Below are 19,757 nucleotides of genomic sequence, written 5' to 3'. Positions count from 1 at the left end.
ATTCAGGGGCATTTTGGGACTGTACCCGAATCCCACAGGGGATTTGAGAGTACAGTCTGCAGACCATGAAGGACCCTTTTAGAGCTGTTTCCTCATCCCTGTGAAAACTTTTAGCGACTATCCATATCTTTCTGGAAAATTTCAGGGATTATATGCTTAGATTAATGAGACTTTTAGGAACTGTGACTGCAACCTGATGATTTTTTGTGAAACTGAGTTTATCCGCATGAAAGTGCATTTTCGGTTCAATCGTTAATGTGTTATTTTATTCAAAATACATTCAAACAGTTATTTATTCATTTACATTCACATTCAGTAATCACATTTAATCGTTTGTCAAATGTGACGACTGAATGTGATTGAGTAAACAAACGAATAACTTATCTAATACTCTGTAAATAAAAGAACAAATGGTTTCTCTGTTCCACGTTAATGAAAGAACTAATAAATGACTGGATGAAGAAGCAATATTTTGTATGAATGGGAACGAGGACGTAAATCAACAGATATTGGATTAGTTTAATGTCTTTACGCACTCTAAAAAAAAAATAAAAAATAAAAAAAAAAAAGAAATAAAAACCGAAGGACCGAAAATGCACTTACATGAGGATAAATTTACAGTTCCTCAAAAAATCCATCAAGTTTCACACATGGACAGATGGACATTGACAGACATGGAGACATTTAGGGCACAGTTCCTAAAAGTCTCATTAATCAAAGCACATAGTTCCAGAAATTTTCCAAAAAGATAAGGATAGTCGCTAAAAGTTTTCATATGGATGAGGAAACAGCTCTAAAAGTCTATCATGGTCTGCAGACAGCACTCTCAAATCCCCTGTGGGATAAGGGTACGGTCCCAAAAACCCCTAAACGCATAAGTGCAGTCGCGTTACGTTTCTATGCAATGCCTTTCATCTCGAGCAAATGCCGAAAGAATTGAGAGCGGATCGATCCCCCCCACTCCTCAATCGCTGGAAGGCGGACTCGGGGAGGGCCGCACCCTGCGGATATCCCGCACGTCTCCACGACGGCGGGGGCGGCGGCTGGGAGGCGGGAGCCGGGGGCGGCGGCGCAGGGAGTCGGCGGGCGCCTGGTAAAGTTGCACCTGCCGGCGCACACGGGTCCCTCGGGCCCCCAAGCCCGACGAAGGCGGCGGCGGGGGAGGACTCGGTGGAGACGAGTCGTCCTCGTCGTCGTCGTCGTCCGGCGGGGGGTCCGCGGGATCGGCGTGCAGGGCAGCGTCCGTTGATCCGTCCCTCCCTGGGTCGTCGTCGTCCGGCTCGCGCTGCTCATCCACCTCCTCCTCCTGAGCCCCGTTCTGCTCGGTAAATCCCTCCTCGGGCGGAGTCGGTTGAGTCACCGTGATGATCACCGGGCAGACGGGCGTGTCAGGGGCTGCGTCCTCTGTGCGGCCTCCTTCCGGCGCTGGGGAGTCTGATGGAGCAAAAGGAGGGTTAAAAATACCTGACTGCCTCCTGGACGTGGTGGCTCCCCACATTCGACGTCTTGAAGTTGGGGCCCCGGAAACCCTTGGACTTTGGGCCCCGGGCACGTCCAGGAGAACGGGGGCGTCTCCGCCGTCATCACCACCATCACCACCATCATCATTATCGTCGTCCACCTCCATGGAGGTAGAGGCATCGTCCTCCATGGAGGAGGTGTCGTCTGCATCGGGGCTGGGGGGTGGGCTGGGATCTTCCTCCCAGGGAGCGTCTGTGGAAAAGAAAGAAAACAAAAAATTGCATCAAATATAAAGCTTTATCTGTCTTAATTTCTATTAGAAAAAGTACATGAGCGTTCAATTACTAAGAACATAAAAAAGCAATATGTATGTCAATCGCAGCTACTCCAAATGAAATAAAAGTACCAGAGCTGACCTTTCCTTTGTCAAGAAGGAACTTAAATTTCTGAAACGTTTCGAATGATTGATTTCATCTCTTAGCAAACTACACAGTTATTGTTTCATACCACAGGCGATGCTACAATTCAGACGGATTTAATATGATATTACATTGCTGTCAGGCAACTTTTTTTTGTTCGGAAAAAAAAAGTTTTTTATTAAGCATATTCCAATATTATTCAAAATTATAACCCTGACCACAGAAATATGAGCACTGTGATAGAAGAGATTCTTCAAAGGTTTGAAAACGAGGAAGAAATGAGCGCCGAAACACGAGAAGTGACGGCAGTTGTAGTTTTGTTTAATAGTGCCATTATATATGCGTACTGTAGAATGTCAAAAGTAAGATCGTCAAAAGTCGGAAGAAATCAAGCGCAACTTTTACTAGTGAAGCGGACTAAGGACTTGGCAGGAAGGGAAATAGTTTCAAAGTTCCTTCGGTCGAAAATCAGAGATTTTTTAAAAGTGAGTGTAAGTCTTTTTTTCCTTACAAAAGTTAACTACACTTTCTTTGTGTCAAGTCTACTTGTCAGACGCTCGTTTAATTGTCTATATTAAATTACTGTATAATTACTCAGAGTAAATACAATTGCAATGAAACGTCACTTTTGACCAGTAAATAGTAACATTTGTTTAATTTCGTGAAAAAAAATGTAATTATACAGTGCAGTGTTACGTACCACATTATATGGCATGTACGTACATATTGCATAACCGCTGTTTTGTTTATTGTAATGCTGGCGATTTTTCCAAACACTATTTTCTTGAAATACACCGCCAGCTCAGTCATTTCCAGCCGAGGACTGCAGTTTCGTGCTTATTAGCACTCATCGGCCCGGCATAGGAAAGTGACTGAGCTGGAGATGGAAAACCTCTTAACGTCTGACGATTGACATATTACTTCATTATTGATTTTTTTTTCAATTAAAATATCTGCACCTTAGAGCTATACTAACATAAGGCTAAAAATGACCATTTTCAGGTTATTACGGCTTTATATGTAGCATCTTATCCCACATTGAGTGATTATAAAGTAAGTAAAAACAATATGTATATATATTATAATTAACCAGCATAAAAGCACCAGCCTCATTCTATATATGAACCAGACAGAAGTTTTTCCGCTCTCCTCCGAATAGGAATAATGTGAGTTACGTTAGTCTGGCTCTGAAGTAAAGACATAACACTTGGATAAAATTGAATTTCGTGTACAAAATATGTAATTTTTGTTCTGCAGTCGATGTTGAAAAATAAAGCAAACGAAAAAAAGAAACCAATTTTTTTTGCTTTAAATTATGATCGCGAATGAATAAATAATGCAAAATGTAGCGGAATTTCTCTGCTTTTTACGTATTCCAGTAGCTTTGTGACTTTACCAAAGTTAGGCTTTCTTCGAAATCATAATGTATATCTGTTAAAAATAATTTGCTAAAAAATGGAATCATCTACGTGCTTCTTTTTTCCCCGAGTAAAATTGACTCAAAAGGGAATAAGCGACCTACTCAGTTCTGAGTATTGGCTCCAACTTAAGTATCACTGACGCAGAAAATGAAAATATCACTTTATAAATACAGTGAAAATTTTAAAATTGAAGAAAAAAATTTGTTATTTACAATGATTTGTTCACTAGACTACCTTTACTTCCCTCAAAATTATATTTATTTACTGCATATGACGTCACAAGGGTTCTTTGATTGAGTTTCTCCATTCAGCGTACGAATACAAGACTTAGGACCCGGAATTAAGGCGTTCGTCTCCTCAAAGACGGAGAAGACACAGAACGAATTTCGAACGTTATGTTGAATCTCAAAAAGCTAGGACGTCTTCGCTATGGTCTTAAGTACCGCAAACACCTGGAAGGTCATTTTTGTTGTGCGTTTGTCAGTTTCAGTGAACCACAGATTCAATCCCAAAATTTTCCATAGTACATGGGCTCAAATCGACAAAAAAATAAATCATTTCTTCTATTAGTTAACGTAGTATATTGGAGAGAAAATACAGAAAAAAAGAGTAACGATAAACTACGGTGATTTAAAAAATGAAGCAATGATATATGCAAAAGCTTTCGGAGCATAAATATAGCAAGATAGTATTTTGCTAGTCGTGCATGAGAGGGTTTAGGAAAGTTCAGAGATTACAAAGCTTTGGAAACACTTCGTAGAAATTATACAAAAATGCCGACTATCTACTGTTATGAATTACTTTAAAAATAAATAAATAAGTAAATAAATAAAAACTTGATAAAATTATACTCGACTACAAGAACTTGTGTTTTTCTAAAATTAAAAGCTTCAGCTTACCGCGGTTGAAGGTTGCCTGGTTGAGGTTGTTCACATTTCGAACAACCTCTTCTTTGAAACGCCTGTTTCTTTCTTTTTCAACCCTCAGCTCCTCCCTGAGACCTGCAATCACTGTGGACAGAAAGAAAAAATACGTTAAACATTTCATTTTACATCTTGCAACATACAAACTTACAAATCCTATTAAACTAATGGATTAAGTCTTGCAAACCTGCTTTCCCGAAATAGTAGGCAATAAATTGAATAAAAAATTTAAAAAAAAATTGCATTGTATAAGTTGTGCTAGAGCCTAAAACAGTAAAAGAAAAAAAATCAAAAATAAATCATTAATTTAAAAATAGAAAAAAAAATGAAAGTACGGAACTGAGATGGGGAAATGTGGCAGTTTCCCTCCTAATTCGCAGGAAATTGGATTAAAAGAAAAGTTATTTTGTCTGAAAGATCTGTATAAAGAAATCAAAGGGAGAGGCACTTTAAATAGTAATAATTAAATAAATTGAAACTTCTGTTCGTACAGTTTCGGAAACGTCTGGATAAGGAGAAATCCACATAAAACCTTTTACTTCCTTTAACATAGTAAAGGAAGTATCGTATTCGCGAGAAAATTTTTACTGAAAAATCGGATATCAAAAATTTCCATTTTGCTCACTCCCGAAAGAATGTTAGTTTTTTTTTTTTTTTTTTTAACCTGACCACAAGAACGCATGGACGCCCGAAATATTTATTTTGACGAGCCCCGAGTTTTTTTACAACGAGTTATCTCGTGACGTCCTTATGTGCGTATGCATCTCGCATAACTTTCTACGGCAGACCATTTTTCAGTTACAATTTAGCAATTAGTCTTTTTGTGGGGTCTAGTGTGTTTTTCAACTTAAATTTTGAAAACATTCTTGGGAGTCCTCAAAGTCCTTTCTACCATTGAAACTTGTGTCAAAATTGGTGTTTGTGACTTCAATTCCGGAAAAAGGCTCCGAGTTCAAACTTGTTTCTAACGTTTACAAATATAGCCTATAGTTGCGGTTGTTTAGACACTTAAATTCAAAGTATTTCCGGGAATATGTCGCTAGAATTATTTCTCTTCTTTTAACTACAACAAAGATGGTCTACAACTGAGCTGTTTAGGAAATCTCATTTTCATAATAGAGCATCCCCGATCCTCCCTTCCATCCCTATCGTTAAAATCGTCTAAAAACTTCCATTTCTGGGCTTCAATTTCAAGGAAATTTGAACATATTGAGGGGGGGGGGAGTACATTCGCGAATGTTAAACTTACTACTGTAGATTCATATTGTTAAATATCTTCGCTTAAATAACGCGTTTCTCATAATTTGATTGCTCATATGCTAGTAATGACTTCTCCCCCTCCCCCCTTTGAAGTAAAGAACTGGACTATCTCTTGCTATACATACGCTTGAAGAAAAATTGAGTGGCTGCCAAAAGCCTTCCTCCGAATTTTTTGAAATCGCGACTACCTTCCTAAAAGAAAAGGCCATCATTCACTTCAACGAAAAAGTTTGCGAACACTAAATAATACTATATAAGATTTGTATGACCCCTGCTCTTCCGAAAACCAAATCTGCATTCGCCACTCTAAGGACGCAAGAATTTTAAAAGTGTCGAAATGTATGTGTTTAACATTATAGAAGCAATATTTTTATTCTTCAATTGTGCAGCCATTGTAGAAATTAAAAAACACAGAAAGCATAAATAAAACCTCAAGTACTTTGAGTTATAATGTAAAATATGCGCATGCGCGCACACGCGCACATAATGTATATTTATAAATGGGGAGACGCAGAGCGGGTCGCGGGTCTTTTAGTTGGTGAAAGGGGGTCGTGACTTGAAAAAGGTTGGGAACCACTGGTGTCAATAGAGTTCAGCGTGATGTCATATGACAGTTTATTTGTAGTTCGTGATTACATTTGATGATGAGGATGATGAAGATAGGTTGATTATTATGAGCTGGCCTGATGAAAGCCAGCAAAACCCTTCTGGCTCTCCGCGAGAAGAAAATTACAATCTCCCTTGCCTAGAGGGACCTGGGGGTCAACTGCCCCCCCCCCCCCTCTCTCTTCGAACGACGTTCTCTCCTCTTCCTTACCCCATTCCCACATTTGGAGAAGCGTACTCCAATCGTTACAATGTTGTAAAAATAGTTAAGAATACTAAAAATTAAATCGAGTTTTCATAGTTCTTTTTAAACTTTTAATAATTGGAATCATTAGTTTCAAGTATTTTTATCAGTTCCTTCTCTGTCAGGACTTACGTAATGTGGTAATGTCATTTTTTCTTTCATGTAAAAATAAAATTAAGTTGAACAGCAGTAAATGTGGTTGATTATAAATCATTTAAATTCTTTAGATACTATTTTTTTAATCTTTTATAATTAACTTTGTCAGTGAACACATATAAATATTTTCTTTTCATTAATGAACAACTATTAGCTTGAAATACAACCAAATTCATTTGTTTCAACAGCTTTTTAAGCTGAATCTGCAATTATCCTGAAAGCTACATCTCAGTTCATTATTTCTCAGCAAGAGTATGGTGAAAACGTTTAAAAATCTACACGCAGAAAAACAAATAGGCTATTCAGCTCCAATTGAAAGATTTTTTTTTATTTCTGGATTAATCCATTCCAAACTGGAACTTATAAATGTACTTGGTGTACACAAATTGTTTTTTCTAGAAATCAGCAGTTATTATTTAATGTACTACTATTGATAAAAGAAATTGTATGCTAAAAGTAGCTCCTTTATTCATCTCTTTCATTTTAAAGACAAACAACTTGTTGAATCAACATTGTGAATTTTAATTTTGCACTTTTAAAGAAGGTAAAATAATCAAAATTTCCATCAGAGTATGAAATCAAAATTTAATACACCAAGAATAGTTTGCAAGGGTAATTTTATTGTTTATATAAATTTCAGTCAGGTTTCAGACACAAATTTAGGTTTTTGACAATTATGTCAAAAAGGGCTTTTTGACTTGACTGTAATAACCACTGTAAAAAACCGGATTAAACCACCAACTATCAAAGACTTGCCAATCCTGATACAGCTGTTTAGCTAGGGAGGGGCGGTTGGGGCGGTGCGCCCCGGGCGTCACTTTTTGAGGGACGGCAATTTCACACTTTTAATGCAAAAAAATTTAACAAGTTTTCTCAATAGGGAAATCATGCTTCTGATGCATTACTGGAAGAAAAAAAGAAAAAAAAAACTTGGAATTGTAAAGTTTTAGTACGACTATGATAATACAATTACTCTAATGCAAAACATGCGTTTTTATTGTGGATATCTCAGCACTATTGTCTGATTTTTCTCTTCCTTCGTCTGAACCTTCAGACAGAGAGAAGGGTAATGTAAAGTAAAGGACCATGTTTTGTTTTTTGCTATCAAGGTTAACCATTACTGAGGAAACAAATTTCCCAACCTCTCGTTAAATGATGAAGCAATGGATTTTAAGTTCTGAGGAAACCACCGTATTAAAAGAAAAAAAAACCTTTTTTAAAGGAAAGTGACACCAAGAGTAAAATTAAAGAGGTCTCAATTGGTGGGCGATTTCCTGCTCATTTTCAGGATAGCATTATCTGTTTCAACAATCGCTTTGATTGGCCACTGACTACAAAATTTTCACGAAGACAGAATGAATTTTTATGTTCATTTCATAAAACAAATATGTACAACTCGAATAATAATTGCTTGTACTACTGCATTATATCAACTAATTCCTTTATACAATGTGTTTCACATTTAATTATTCATTTTAAGGAAATATTTTTAATTAGTAAAATGATCTCTGGGGAAGACCTTTTATATTTCGACCACTATAAGTAAAAAAGAATCATCCCAAATTTGGTCTCGAAACATTTCCAAGGGATAACGCCCACACCATCCCTTCACATCTCACTTAAGAATGCATAAAACTAATTTTAGTTTAGAAAAAAAAATGAAGGGAGTTCCAAGCAACTTTTTTTTTTATGAGCGTTTCTAAAAATTGCTTAAAATTTCGCAATTTGACGTTACTTTTGAAATGTTTTGCCAGGGCTCTAAATTACTTTTTTTTTCTTCTGCAAGAAAAATAAGGAAAACAAATATTTTCTTCTTTATTTAAATACTTTTGACTCTAATGTGTCAACTACTTCCCAACAAAAAGGGCGGCAGATTGAGAAACAGCCCCTGGCGGTAGAAAGTGTAGCTACGCCACTGCTGATAATAACATCATGAAACGCGTTATAAGACGAATTAGACGAAATTTAGCTGTCCCAAAAGTTTTGAATGTTTGCTCTATCATCCGGGGGGGGGGGTGATCTTTAAATATCTTTTTGGGTAATGACAAGAACTTTAAATTCTTCAATCGAACAACTGAAAAAAAATCCCAAAAAGCATAAAATGTGCGAAAATGAAAGCATCGCCTCCACCGCAAAAAGGTGTGAGATCTCATGTAAAACGAAGTCAGTTGTCTCAGTATCTTCGGAAACCCCTATTTAAAATCACCACACAAATTGTTTCCTATTAAGTTAACTTGTAATAATTGTAGGGACCATTTTAATATTAGACATCCCTATTTCTATAAAAGTTACTGACTCGGCAATCACCATGCCAATATAATAGCATATAACCTGAAATAGCGATTTCAGCGCTTTACTTGTGCATGTTTACACAATACGCAAACTAAGGCTGCTAGCACTATGTAATACAATAGGAGTACTCGCGATCGAACATTATTCTTTACTTTTCCATTTCACGCCAACTAGTCTCGTCAAGCTGGCTTGATTCGGGACAACATTTAGGATACGCAGGACACTAGTAACATTTTCCATTATTTTCCTTGGCGACCAATGAAGCACACATTTTTCCTACTGTACGATAACACAATCTAATTGGGCAAATGTATTCTGGACGACAAAAAATAAGCATCACGTAATCAGAAAAAAATGCCTCTATTTAACAGTTGATGTTATTTTTTATTATCAGAAATGTAATGCAAAAAAGATTAACTTTTTTGTTTCCTAACAGTCAATAGTTTTTTGATTACACCAAAAAATTATCCAAATTTAGTCATAATTTCCTTCAACTGTTACTTTTGAATAGGATGTGAATTTAGTAAATTGGGTAATCATTTAATGCAGTTTTTTTTTTTAGATCGCAAGACTTTCAACAAAACTTCTTTTTTTTCCTTGAAGTGTGTTGATTGAAGTGTATATAAATTTTAATATATTTTTATTTAATGTGTGTGTCTGATTTAAATAGATCTGTAATTAAATGAAATTATATTAATATTTATACTTAAAACATTTCGTTTATTTGATATTAATTTTGTCCTGTGAATATATTAAATTTTAGAAAGAAAAGTAGCTCAGAACAATTCAGTACATAACGAAAGTAAATTGTCTCATGACCTGCCCTGGTAAAGTAAGTGCTTTCATAAAGAGTGCTAGACACTAAAATATATACATAAATAATTACACAAAAAAGGCATTGTAAAGATTATACATGAGAATACATTTTTTTTTTTTGTTTGTGTGTGGCAGAAATTATAAAAAATTTCATTTTTTTTCTGAGTGGAGATAAACCTCTTCAGAAGAAAACCGGGTTTTGTTTCTCTAAATTTCCGGTTTTTTCCGACCAATGCCACTCTAGTTGGTTGATTGACACTAGAAAGACGGAGGGGGATCTATCACTGTCACTATTTGAATGTTTTTTTGATTGGGCCTCGCGTAGTTTTTTATTCAATAACTCGGAGAAAAATATTTAACGTTGCTTAATGGAACGCTTTGACTTTTCATTATATGTCACTATTTGAATGATTTTTTGATCATCCAATGATTCGCCTCATAGTACTGTAAATATTGATCCATATACTTAGAAAGACGGGAGGAGCCACAGTGGAATCCTACGCAATTCTGCAATAAAAAATGATTTTTTTTTCCTTTCACGTAATTGTTGTAGCATAAAACAAATGCCATTCACTCTATTTTCAGTATTACTGCCGTATAGCCAGGGCTAACGCAGAAATACATGAAATACACACCCAGCTCAGTCATTTCCAGCCGAGGACTGCAGTGTCGTGCTTATTAGCACTCATCAGCCGGGCATAAGAAGTGACTGAGCTGGAGGTGGGATCCTCTTGAGGTAGCCAAGAGTGCCAAACAAACTGGTAGCTAATATAGAATAACGGCGTATTTCTTGCTATTCACTCTAGTTTAACCTGTAACTTTCTCTACAGCATTTGGATATCCAACCGGTTGAACAAAAACAGTACCGACTGCTTACCAGCCAAACCGCAGCCATGGCTCTTGAAGAGATCAATGGTACTAGCTCTACATTTTGGCAAGTAAAGACAGAAAAGCTGAAAATAATAACGTACGAAGTTTTTATTTAGTTAGTTATTATTAAGAAGGTGCATCGGGCAGGTGGACTCGCCCAGGAAAATTTTTAGAAGAATTTAACCAAAAAAACTAACACTGACCCCAGATACTAAACATGATGAAACTAATACATAAAATTTCAGTCTTTCTAGTGTTAAAAAAAGTTCTGAATGAAGTAAATGGCGAACGAAGTGTTTCCTTACCTTGATCCCTCGCCGCCAACTCCACCCTCACCACGTCCCCGAGACTTGTCACTAAGTTGAGGACGGCAACTATTGCTTCATTAACAGCATCCATATCTAGAAATCAGAGAGGGGAAACTTTTAAAGAATCTGAAAGCATTTCATACATATTATTGCAAAGATTAGAAAAATTGCAAGCTTTTTTCCGAGTTCTGTTCATTTGAAGGTTATAAACATAATTTCGAAAGTTTGCTCTATATTTCTAATAAAAGGTAATATTTACTTAAAAGAAAAACTTTAAAAATCATCGAAACTGAACAAAATCACATTCTTGTGATGCCATATGCAGAAAGATCGCATACTGGCTGCATTCTCCCTCTTGCTGGTGGAAAAGTAATCCTATGTTATTTTTCATCATTTCTGAAAATTAGTCTCAATCTCTCAACACCGGATATTGATTTTCTACATAAAACTTATTTTCTGAACAGGTTACAAACAAAAATATAAAAACATTTTTTTCCAAGCTACAAGCTCGAAATGGAGAATTTCTAGATTTTTATCTTTCTAAAAATTTACTGAAAAACGGAGTAACCATGCAAGCGGATTTAAACGAATTTAAAAATGGATATTTGTGGGTTTTGGCCAACAGGGAAAAGTTCCGTGTCTGCGTAATTTTCCAAAATCTTATCATCCTTGGCTAATATATATATATATATATATATATATATATATATATATATATATATATATATATATATATATATATTAGCCAATGATCGAGTAACCCGTGAGTATCAACAATGAAACTTGCGCCACGGCATGATCATTTGATAATGTTTTTTGGTAATGTTTAACATGCAGGGAAAGGCTTCGTGACAAGGTTGAATTCGATCCGATCATTTAACTGTTTTACTTCAAAGACTGTCATTTCATGGGAATGAAGAAACGAAAAAAATGGACAACAATGAATGCCATCTACTGCAGTTTAGGGTTAATCCACGGGAGTGAGGTTTACCATTTCAACTATCAAAATATCACCAAACAGGCAATGGTTTCGTTCAAATGTAGAAGCAATTTTTGCCCGTCACGGGTGATTTTCTAGTATGTAGAAAGAATAACAAAAGCACTGTTTTATTTAGAAAGGTTTTGTTTTCTTTCAAATTGTTAGAAATAATTTACCAATGTTATCCCTTTCTGAAACAATTATTCATTTATTTTTTCTCAAGAATACTTTCGACTAATTATTAAGTCCTGATGAGACGATATCTGCTTTCTCGATCACTTAAATTTGTTTGAAATATCATATCAACATCCCACAAATTAAATTTGTAATACCAAATTATGCTTGCTTTAAAGAATAAAACATCCAATACCTTTGCGTTACATAGCTAGCTCTAGTTAGTGACATATGTTGCTTGGACGACACGACGGTCGTTATTTTCGGCTGAATTATTATTTTATAACAAGATGCGTAATACAGCGTGACATGCAGCAAGACACATTGTATATAGTTGGAAAAATTTGATTTAAAGAAAAGTGAGAATCAAAATACTAATTTGCTACGGAATGCTTTGAAAAACATTAAGAACGAGTCGATAAAGTTCATGATTTACAAAAGATGAGAGCAGCTTTTGCAATAATATAAACAAAAAGTATCAAACTATCACTTCACTTAGCTGCTTTTCACATCACTTGCATGAGTTATTTACAGACATTTCTTAATGAAAATTACTTCAAGCGCTATTACGTGGAAGAGAAATAGTGTGAACTAATGAACGAAATCACCTTCTATAAGCAATTCTTATTTAAATCTGATTGATGTCCAAGGTGTTGAAAAGAATACGGTATTCCATTGACATATCTTGGAAAAGCTAGGAGGAATCTAACATTCCCGAAGCTTGAAAATTAACACTAATCTACAGCTAAAATTAACGAGTTCGTAAAGCCTATTGAATCTAAAGAAGCCTTCTATACGATGAGGTTCTTAACATTCATGGAAATAAGTGATTTACATTTTGGGACAAACATTAAAGTTATCATGTGTACAAAAGGCTTCGCATTATCGGTCCAAGCAGGGGCGGACTGGCTGACTTTGGTCCAGTCGGCAAAAGAATATTTTGGCCCACTTCTATAAATTAGTTGAGCAAAGACATTAAACTATAACTAGTTCCTTTTTTTTAAGTTCCTTAACCATGATTTAAAGTTCTAAAATAGAAAATTGTGAAACTTAATATATAGCTAAAATTGACACATTTTTTATGTGCCTTGAAAGGATACTTATGGTTATAAACCTGAAAAGGCACATCTTTAGGTACAAGCAGGGGCGGACTGGCTGACTTTGGTCCAGTCGGCAAAAGAATATTTTGGCCCACTTCTGTAAATTAGTTGAGCAAAGACATTAAACTATAACTAGTTCCTTTTTTTTAAGTTCCTTAACCATGATTTAAAGTTCTAAAATAGAAAATTGTGAAACTTAATATATAGCTAAAACTGACACATTTTTTATGTGTCCCTTAGTTGTAACTACTGTAATTTTTTCAAAAAAATCGGTGATGGTCATGTGACTTGATAAGGAAGCAGGGGCGGACTGGCTGACTTTGGTCCAGTCGGCAAAAGAATATTTTGGCCCACTTCTGTACTGGCAACATAGGAAGGACACGAGGAAAGAGATGAGGGACCAGATAAATCCCCCGGAAATTTTTTAAAATTGGTTATTCTATATAGGCCTAAGAAAAGAATCGGGACACAGGGTTCTAGTTCCCTTCCAAGCGATATTTTCAGAGTTGATGTTAAAAAACGCAATTTTACAATTTTCGGTAGCGTTAAAGGAGAAGGAAAACAAGGGGTTCCTCCACAATTTTGTTTTCTTAACTTTTTTTTCAAAATTGAAATCCATTCTAGTCTATCTTTGTTTACAATAGAAAGACGGGGGCTCTCCCCAGAAATTCTCCGAAATGGGAAGTTTTAGAAATACAATTTTAGGCTACCCTTAGTAAAATTAATGGAACAGCATAGGGAGCTCTCTACAAAAACGTTTAGAGTTTGAACTATTAAAAAACGCAAAACTAACTTTGGTCACGTTTGAGAGAATAGGAGGGTCAGTGAATTCATTTGGAAGCATTTCAAAACTAAAGTACCCAATTTTAAACTACATTTCGTTACTATAGGGAATCTGGCGACTCTCCTTCGAAATTTTCCGACATTGAAATTTTAAAAATATAATCTTATAATATGTTTGGAAACATTGAAAGAGAAAGGTTTCCCCCAAGATTTTTTAGAAGGGCACCCGTGAATTCCGCTTTTAAGCTAACCTTCGACCCCTGTCCTTGAAACGTCATTCTTTCGTTTCAATCATTTATCTACAAGAATCTGATTAGAATATATCTGAATGTTTTTTACATTACCTTTAAAACTAAACATCAAAAAGCTTTTAAATATTTTAAAAATAATTACTATCGGAAACACTTGAACTTTGTATGTACCTAGTACACCAAAAAGTAAAAGAAGCACCTTTTTTATTCAACAAAACTTCTCTACCCTTTTATACCTTTTATCTGAAAGGCCACTGCCCCTTTTTTGGTCTGGAGGAAACACTAGTTCTCTCTGGGCATTTTTTTCTGAAACTGAAATCAACTTTCGGCTATAGTGCAAATAAAAAGGTTACGAAACTCCCATGAAAATTTCTATAAGAGAAATTCTAGGCCTAACTTTAGTGACTTTAAGGGAATGCCTAAGGTTCGAAGACTTTGTCTGGCAATTTTTCGGTATTTAAAAGGGTCCGGAAAACAAAATGTGTCAAATTTATCTTTTTTTTTTTTATCATTAAAAAAACTTTTCCGCCTTTTTCTGCTTAAAAGGACGTTTGAATCTTGTTTCTATCTTAATTAGAACGAAAGATATAATTATATTTTTGTTGCATTCTTTTAACTAATATTATATATAACTTTAAAATTTCAAACGCGTGTCTCTCCATGATGCAATATTTCCTGATTTTTCGCATTCAAACTCTTATAAGTCAAGAACTGATAAAGATAAAGCAATGAAATTTGGAGCATATCTTTTATCAAACAGTTTACTTTGAGTTTTATACGGTAAATTTGAAAAAAAAAAACCAATACTTCAAAAAATATAATTTTTTTAAATTATCTTTGAATTTTTCGAAATTTTTCTTCAAATATTTTCTATTTTTATTGAATTAATATTTTTTAATTCGTCGAATAAAAAAAAACTGAGATATTTGTGCATAGTTTTCTGAAAAAAATTTGAAAATTGACCTAGAATATTTTGAGTTTTAACAATTGAAAAAGACCCCATTTATTTAAGAAAATGATAACTAAATTTAAATAATATTTTTTTGAAATATTTATGTTATGATTTTGCGAATCAAACTGATGGTGAATCAGTGAAAAAAATTTCAAAACTCTAAATTGTTTAATGCCATTTTTTTCAAAATGTGTCCCAGACCACCTTAAATCTGTAATACACAATTTCCTTCTTGGACCTTTATGCGAAAACCAAGAACCAGGTAATTCCAGACTCACTCATTTTTGTTAAGACCAGTAAATAACATTAGTGTGCGATCGAAAGGTTAATATCATTCCTACATTACTTGCTACAAAGCAGAGGTCTAATCTTACATTTGTGACCCGTTATTGCACCAATCGTAACAACCAATTCTCCACACGCAAAAATGAATTTTAAAAAAAGAAAAAGTTTGGACTTAACTAGTTCCTCCATCAAAGCCCTCAATTGTAGACTTAATACTATCGTGACTTTAGGACTACAAAGGGACCTCATACCTGAAATACCATAGGGACCCAGGGTTACCAACTGCTCCGCATTTTGCGGAGTTGCTGCGCAAAAATGGCGAAACTCCGCGGCTCCGCAAGAAGTTCTTTTGCTCCGTCTTTCCCTGCCGAAGTTTTCGAGCTCAAATTTTGCTATTTCATCATAACAAACATGTAAATATGGGAAATTAAAGATGTTTATACTCAAAGATTGAAATTGTGTATAAAGCTGTTCTATTAATTTAGAAATTATTTTTATACTAGTGCTTAAAATAACTATTAAAGCTCTAAAAAAAATCAGATAAGTGGTTTAGGAAAATTTTATTGATTTTTACGCAAAATTCCGAATTGCTCCGCAAAATTTGAAATTGTTCCTCAAAATCAGCACAGATGCTCCTCAAATTGTTTCTTTAAGGTTGGCAACCCTGGGACCCCGTTACGTCTAAGTATGGCCCTGATTACAACTAATATAATGTTGCTCAAAAAAAAAAAAAAAAAAATCTTGTCCCCCCCCCCCCATGCCTCCCCTGGAACTCAGGCCTAAATCCGCCTATGTTCAGGAACCCGCGCTTCTAAGTTAAAATTTTGTCCTGTTTCAGATTCAGTTTATCGTAGTCCAGATTTGCCTTCCCGATGCGATTCCGAGATGAAAATACTCGTATAGCGATAAATTACATTAGACTAATGAAATCGATTGCCGACTGACAGCATTTAGATGAATCTGCCGCAACCAGTGAATACCAGGTCAGGGGCGTGTACAGAAATTTTTGAGGCTCGTCGCAAATGACTTTTACGGACCCCCCTCCATTTGGTTTACCACAACGTCCCTACTGTATATCTCACCCCTAATTTAAAAAAATCTCCGGCTCCCTTCAGGCTTGGAACCGGGCCAACAAATGTTCCCCCCCCCCCCCAAACCTTCTGCATGCCGCTGCTCATGTATCAACACCCCCAAAGCATGGTCCACACATTTATAGCAGGGCCTGGGCCGCTTTGTCTAGTGGTGCAGGCCAATTGTTGTTAATAGACGTACTAATATAAGATTTTGAAAGCTCTTTTTTCGTCCCGGGCCCTTTTTCAGGCCGCGTCGGACCCTATTTTCTCTGGCCACCAGAGCTATAAAAACTAGAGAGAAAGTTCACAAAGAGAGGAAAACATTCGCACCTGTGCACTACGGCTATTTACTTTGGCCTTGGGGCTAAAGATGAGAGAAAAATTAACCTGCTTCCAAACACTTTTTCCCATAGGTGAACAAATTTCATTTTTTCTTCTATTATTACGCTTTAAATATGTTAGATGTGAATTAAATGTATTAAGTTCAATGAAAATTTTTTTAAAGTGGCCCACTCGGCTTTTGGCCCAGTCAAGGATCCCCGACTAGCCGACCTGGCCAGTCCGCCCCTGGGTCCAATTCGCCTTGTGAAAACGATTTGATATCCCATGACACAAGGAGGTAATCAGGAACAAACGGACTTAGTTGTTGGTTTAACTTTTATTTAATTACGAAGGACGGAAGAATTTCAAATTCGCCAGCGTTCAACTGCAGCCATTATAGTAATGTGGGGAAAATTAGGAAGCACGATGGTACTATTATGTGCGAAATGTAAAGTTAAACAAATGTTTAAGTGGCGTTGCAAATTTTAGGTGCACTAGTTATATCTGTCGCAACCCAAAGAACTTTCAAAATTTTCAGTTGCATTAATAGTAATAAACTACAAATATACATAGGAAAAATTGGCTAAGTTCACACATCTTCTCATTAGAAAATTAACTGATGTGGGATGATAAAACAAAAAAGACACAAGGAGTAGAAGCGACTGAAAAACATATGGTAGACGGACCAATGAATGAAAGTTCCCCTCCCACGAATAAAAAGCTCTTGAATAAGTTAAAACATTTTTCCTTAATGAATTGCCAGTAATGTATGCCTTCTATAATTTTTTAAAGATGAAAATACTAGAAAGTTTGTATGCCGCTTGATGGACGTTCAGTAACTGGGGTTTACTTGACTCATTTCTCATTATCTGACACAGAACCGTAAACATAACGAGCAAAAGAAGATCTTATATAGACCTTCTATAATAAATAACAAATATATTTGGCAATTCAGATGACAATTTAAATTTTAAGACTAACTCTGAAACATCTGAACCCGATAGAGATTGCTCAAACTGCAACTTATGATTATTAAGAAATTGAAAGAGTGATTGTGATGTGGAATTTCCGCTTTATGCATTCCCTGATTTAAAGTTACTTTTCAAATTGTTTTCCAATAAATTTAAATAACACAGATGTTCTTGCGCAATCAAGCCCTTGAATGTATTTTGTACTATAATTTATTTTAATATTAACAAAAACTTGATGTTTTGTGTGTCATTTTCAGCAAGATATTTATACATATTAAGTTCAGATTAAATTTCTATTTTCAAATATTATTTCAGGTTTAACAGGATATATGCTAGATAGTCCTGATGCTATAAGTGCGGAATAGAACGCGTATACTGAAAAATAATAGAAACGCCTATGGTTAACTGTATTTAATACACAAAAATAATTTTTACCGAAACAACTTTAAGCTTACTTACTGCAAGAGAAATTTTCTGCAAAAATTTCATTAATTCCTTATTTACACAAAGTACAAATTAAAGTTGCATAGTTTAATTCCGCCATTTTTTTTTTACTTCGAATACCTTCCTCGTCATTCCTTCCTTTTTCTCATATTCTCCATGTAATGTTTTCAACAAGTGTAATCAACTTTCCCAATAAAAAGCTGCGAAAAAACCAACTCTCTCCTTTACTTTTGCTTGAAAACATTGTTTTCAAATTCAAAAGTGGAGCTCTTTCGCTGTGGCGTCTGTGGTATCAATTTCAATGAAAGCGGTAAAGCTGATGCTTCGTAATAACAGACTTAATTCTTTAAATGTAAATCCTGTCAACAAGTATGCTAACATTTTTATGCTAAGAGTATCGCATGTGAGAGACACATAATAAATGAACAAAATTTGCTTGAAGCCGCTTGACAATCCCCCCCCCCCGTCCCGCCATACAATATTATCGTCGCGAATCCTCATTGTACCTCTCACGAACCTTTTGAGGTTCGCGAACCACTGGTTGGGAGCCGATGATTTAGAAGATTGTTTTTATTACAATGATTTTACTAATAGTGGTTGTTTGTGAATTTCGTAGACTGCCTACCGTAATTAACTATTACGATATGCATTCATGGGACAAGTACGAATTAGCTGCGAGATCAAGAGCAGAAACACACGATTACTTGACGACTGATTTATTAGAATCGTTTAAAGATTCCAAAAAATAAGTGCTCTGTTTTATAGTAGCACACAGTGAAATTTCAACGAAAGTTCGCGCGAAATTTTCCACTCAAAAAATCGAAAATTATAAAATGTTGAGGGTTAAAATTCAAAAAATTAAGTGCTTGAAGTAATAGTTCAAAGACTTCAACCACATTACATGACTACCTAGACAGAAAGCAAACTGTGAAGAGGTGAATTCGAAACGCAGAAGGAAATTTCTAAACTACAGATTGCGTCGAGAACTTCAAACTATTTGGCAAAACTATTGCAATTTAACTGCAACTGGACGAAGCCATTTAAAAAGTAATAGGATGAATGAGTTTGGTTTGAATAGCGTAAAAAGAAATGGTCGGGTAAAATGCAAGGATTTGAAACGAGTTAAGTTGAACCGAATCCAAAAATGGGACAGTTGAACTCCTTCAGCGAATCTGTTTCAAATCAGTATTCTTTTGGTAAGGGTAGATATAAAACAAAAACAATCATTTTTTTTCCTCTTAGGAATTGGTCAAGAACTTGAAAATGTTCACGTAACTAGAGTGCGTGTAAAACTGACCCTGAAGAAAATACAAAACTAAAAAAGTTCTAAAGCAAATTCAGATGCCAATATTTGTACTGAAATTTAATAGTGTATTTTTACATTATATGAGGCAGTGAGAAGCAAAGGGATGCAAGTGGCAAAGTTAAAAATTTTGAGATGACCAGTACAAATAGTAGGTAAAATTGTCTTGGAACAAGAGATTGTACTAGTAGCCCTGGTAGGTGCTGCTGTATAGTATGATTGAGAAAAAAATTCAATGAAAGCCTACCTAGGTTCTGATCTCTAAACGCATTTTACTCGATACTAAGTTCAGATTATCAATATTATCATAAAATAGTCCACTTGCATCTCTTTGCTTCTCACTAC

At 35.4% G+C, this 19,757-nt stretch overlaps 1 protein-coding gene across 1 annotated transcript; it reads right to left on the bottom strand.

Moving 5' to 3' along the window:
• Positions 1-964: 964 nt before the first annotated feature.
• Positions 965-10,867, bottom strand: LOC129233265 (serine/arginine repetitive matrix protein 1-like). Its single transcript, XM_054867313.1, has 3 exons — positions 10,774-10,867; positions 4,201-4,311; positions 965-1,713 (listed from the first exon to the last, which is right to left on the bottom strand). Exons 1-3 carry the CDS (start codon positions 10,865-10,867, stop codon positions 965-967), a joined length of 954 nt encoding a protein of 317 aa, XP_054723288.1.
• Between the last annotated feature and the right edge of the window lie 8,890 nt (positions 10,868-19,757).

This window comes from Uloborus diversus, unplaced genomic scaffold (assembly GCF_026930045.1).
Source record: "Uloborus diversus isolate 005 unplaced genomic scaffold, Udiv.v.3.1 scaffold_302, whole genome shotgun sequence".
Taxonomy (NCBI): Eukaryota; Metazoa; Arthropoda; class Arachnida; order Araneae; family Uloboridae; genus Uloborus; species Uloborus diversus.
This window is presented reverse-complemented; position numbering and strand designations above follow the sequence as displayed.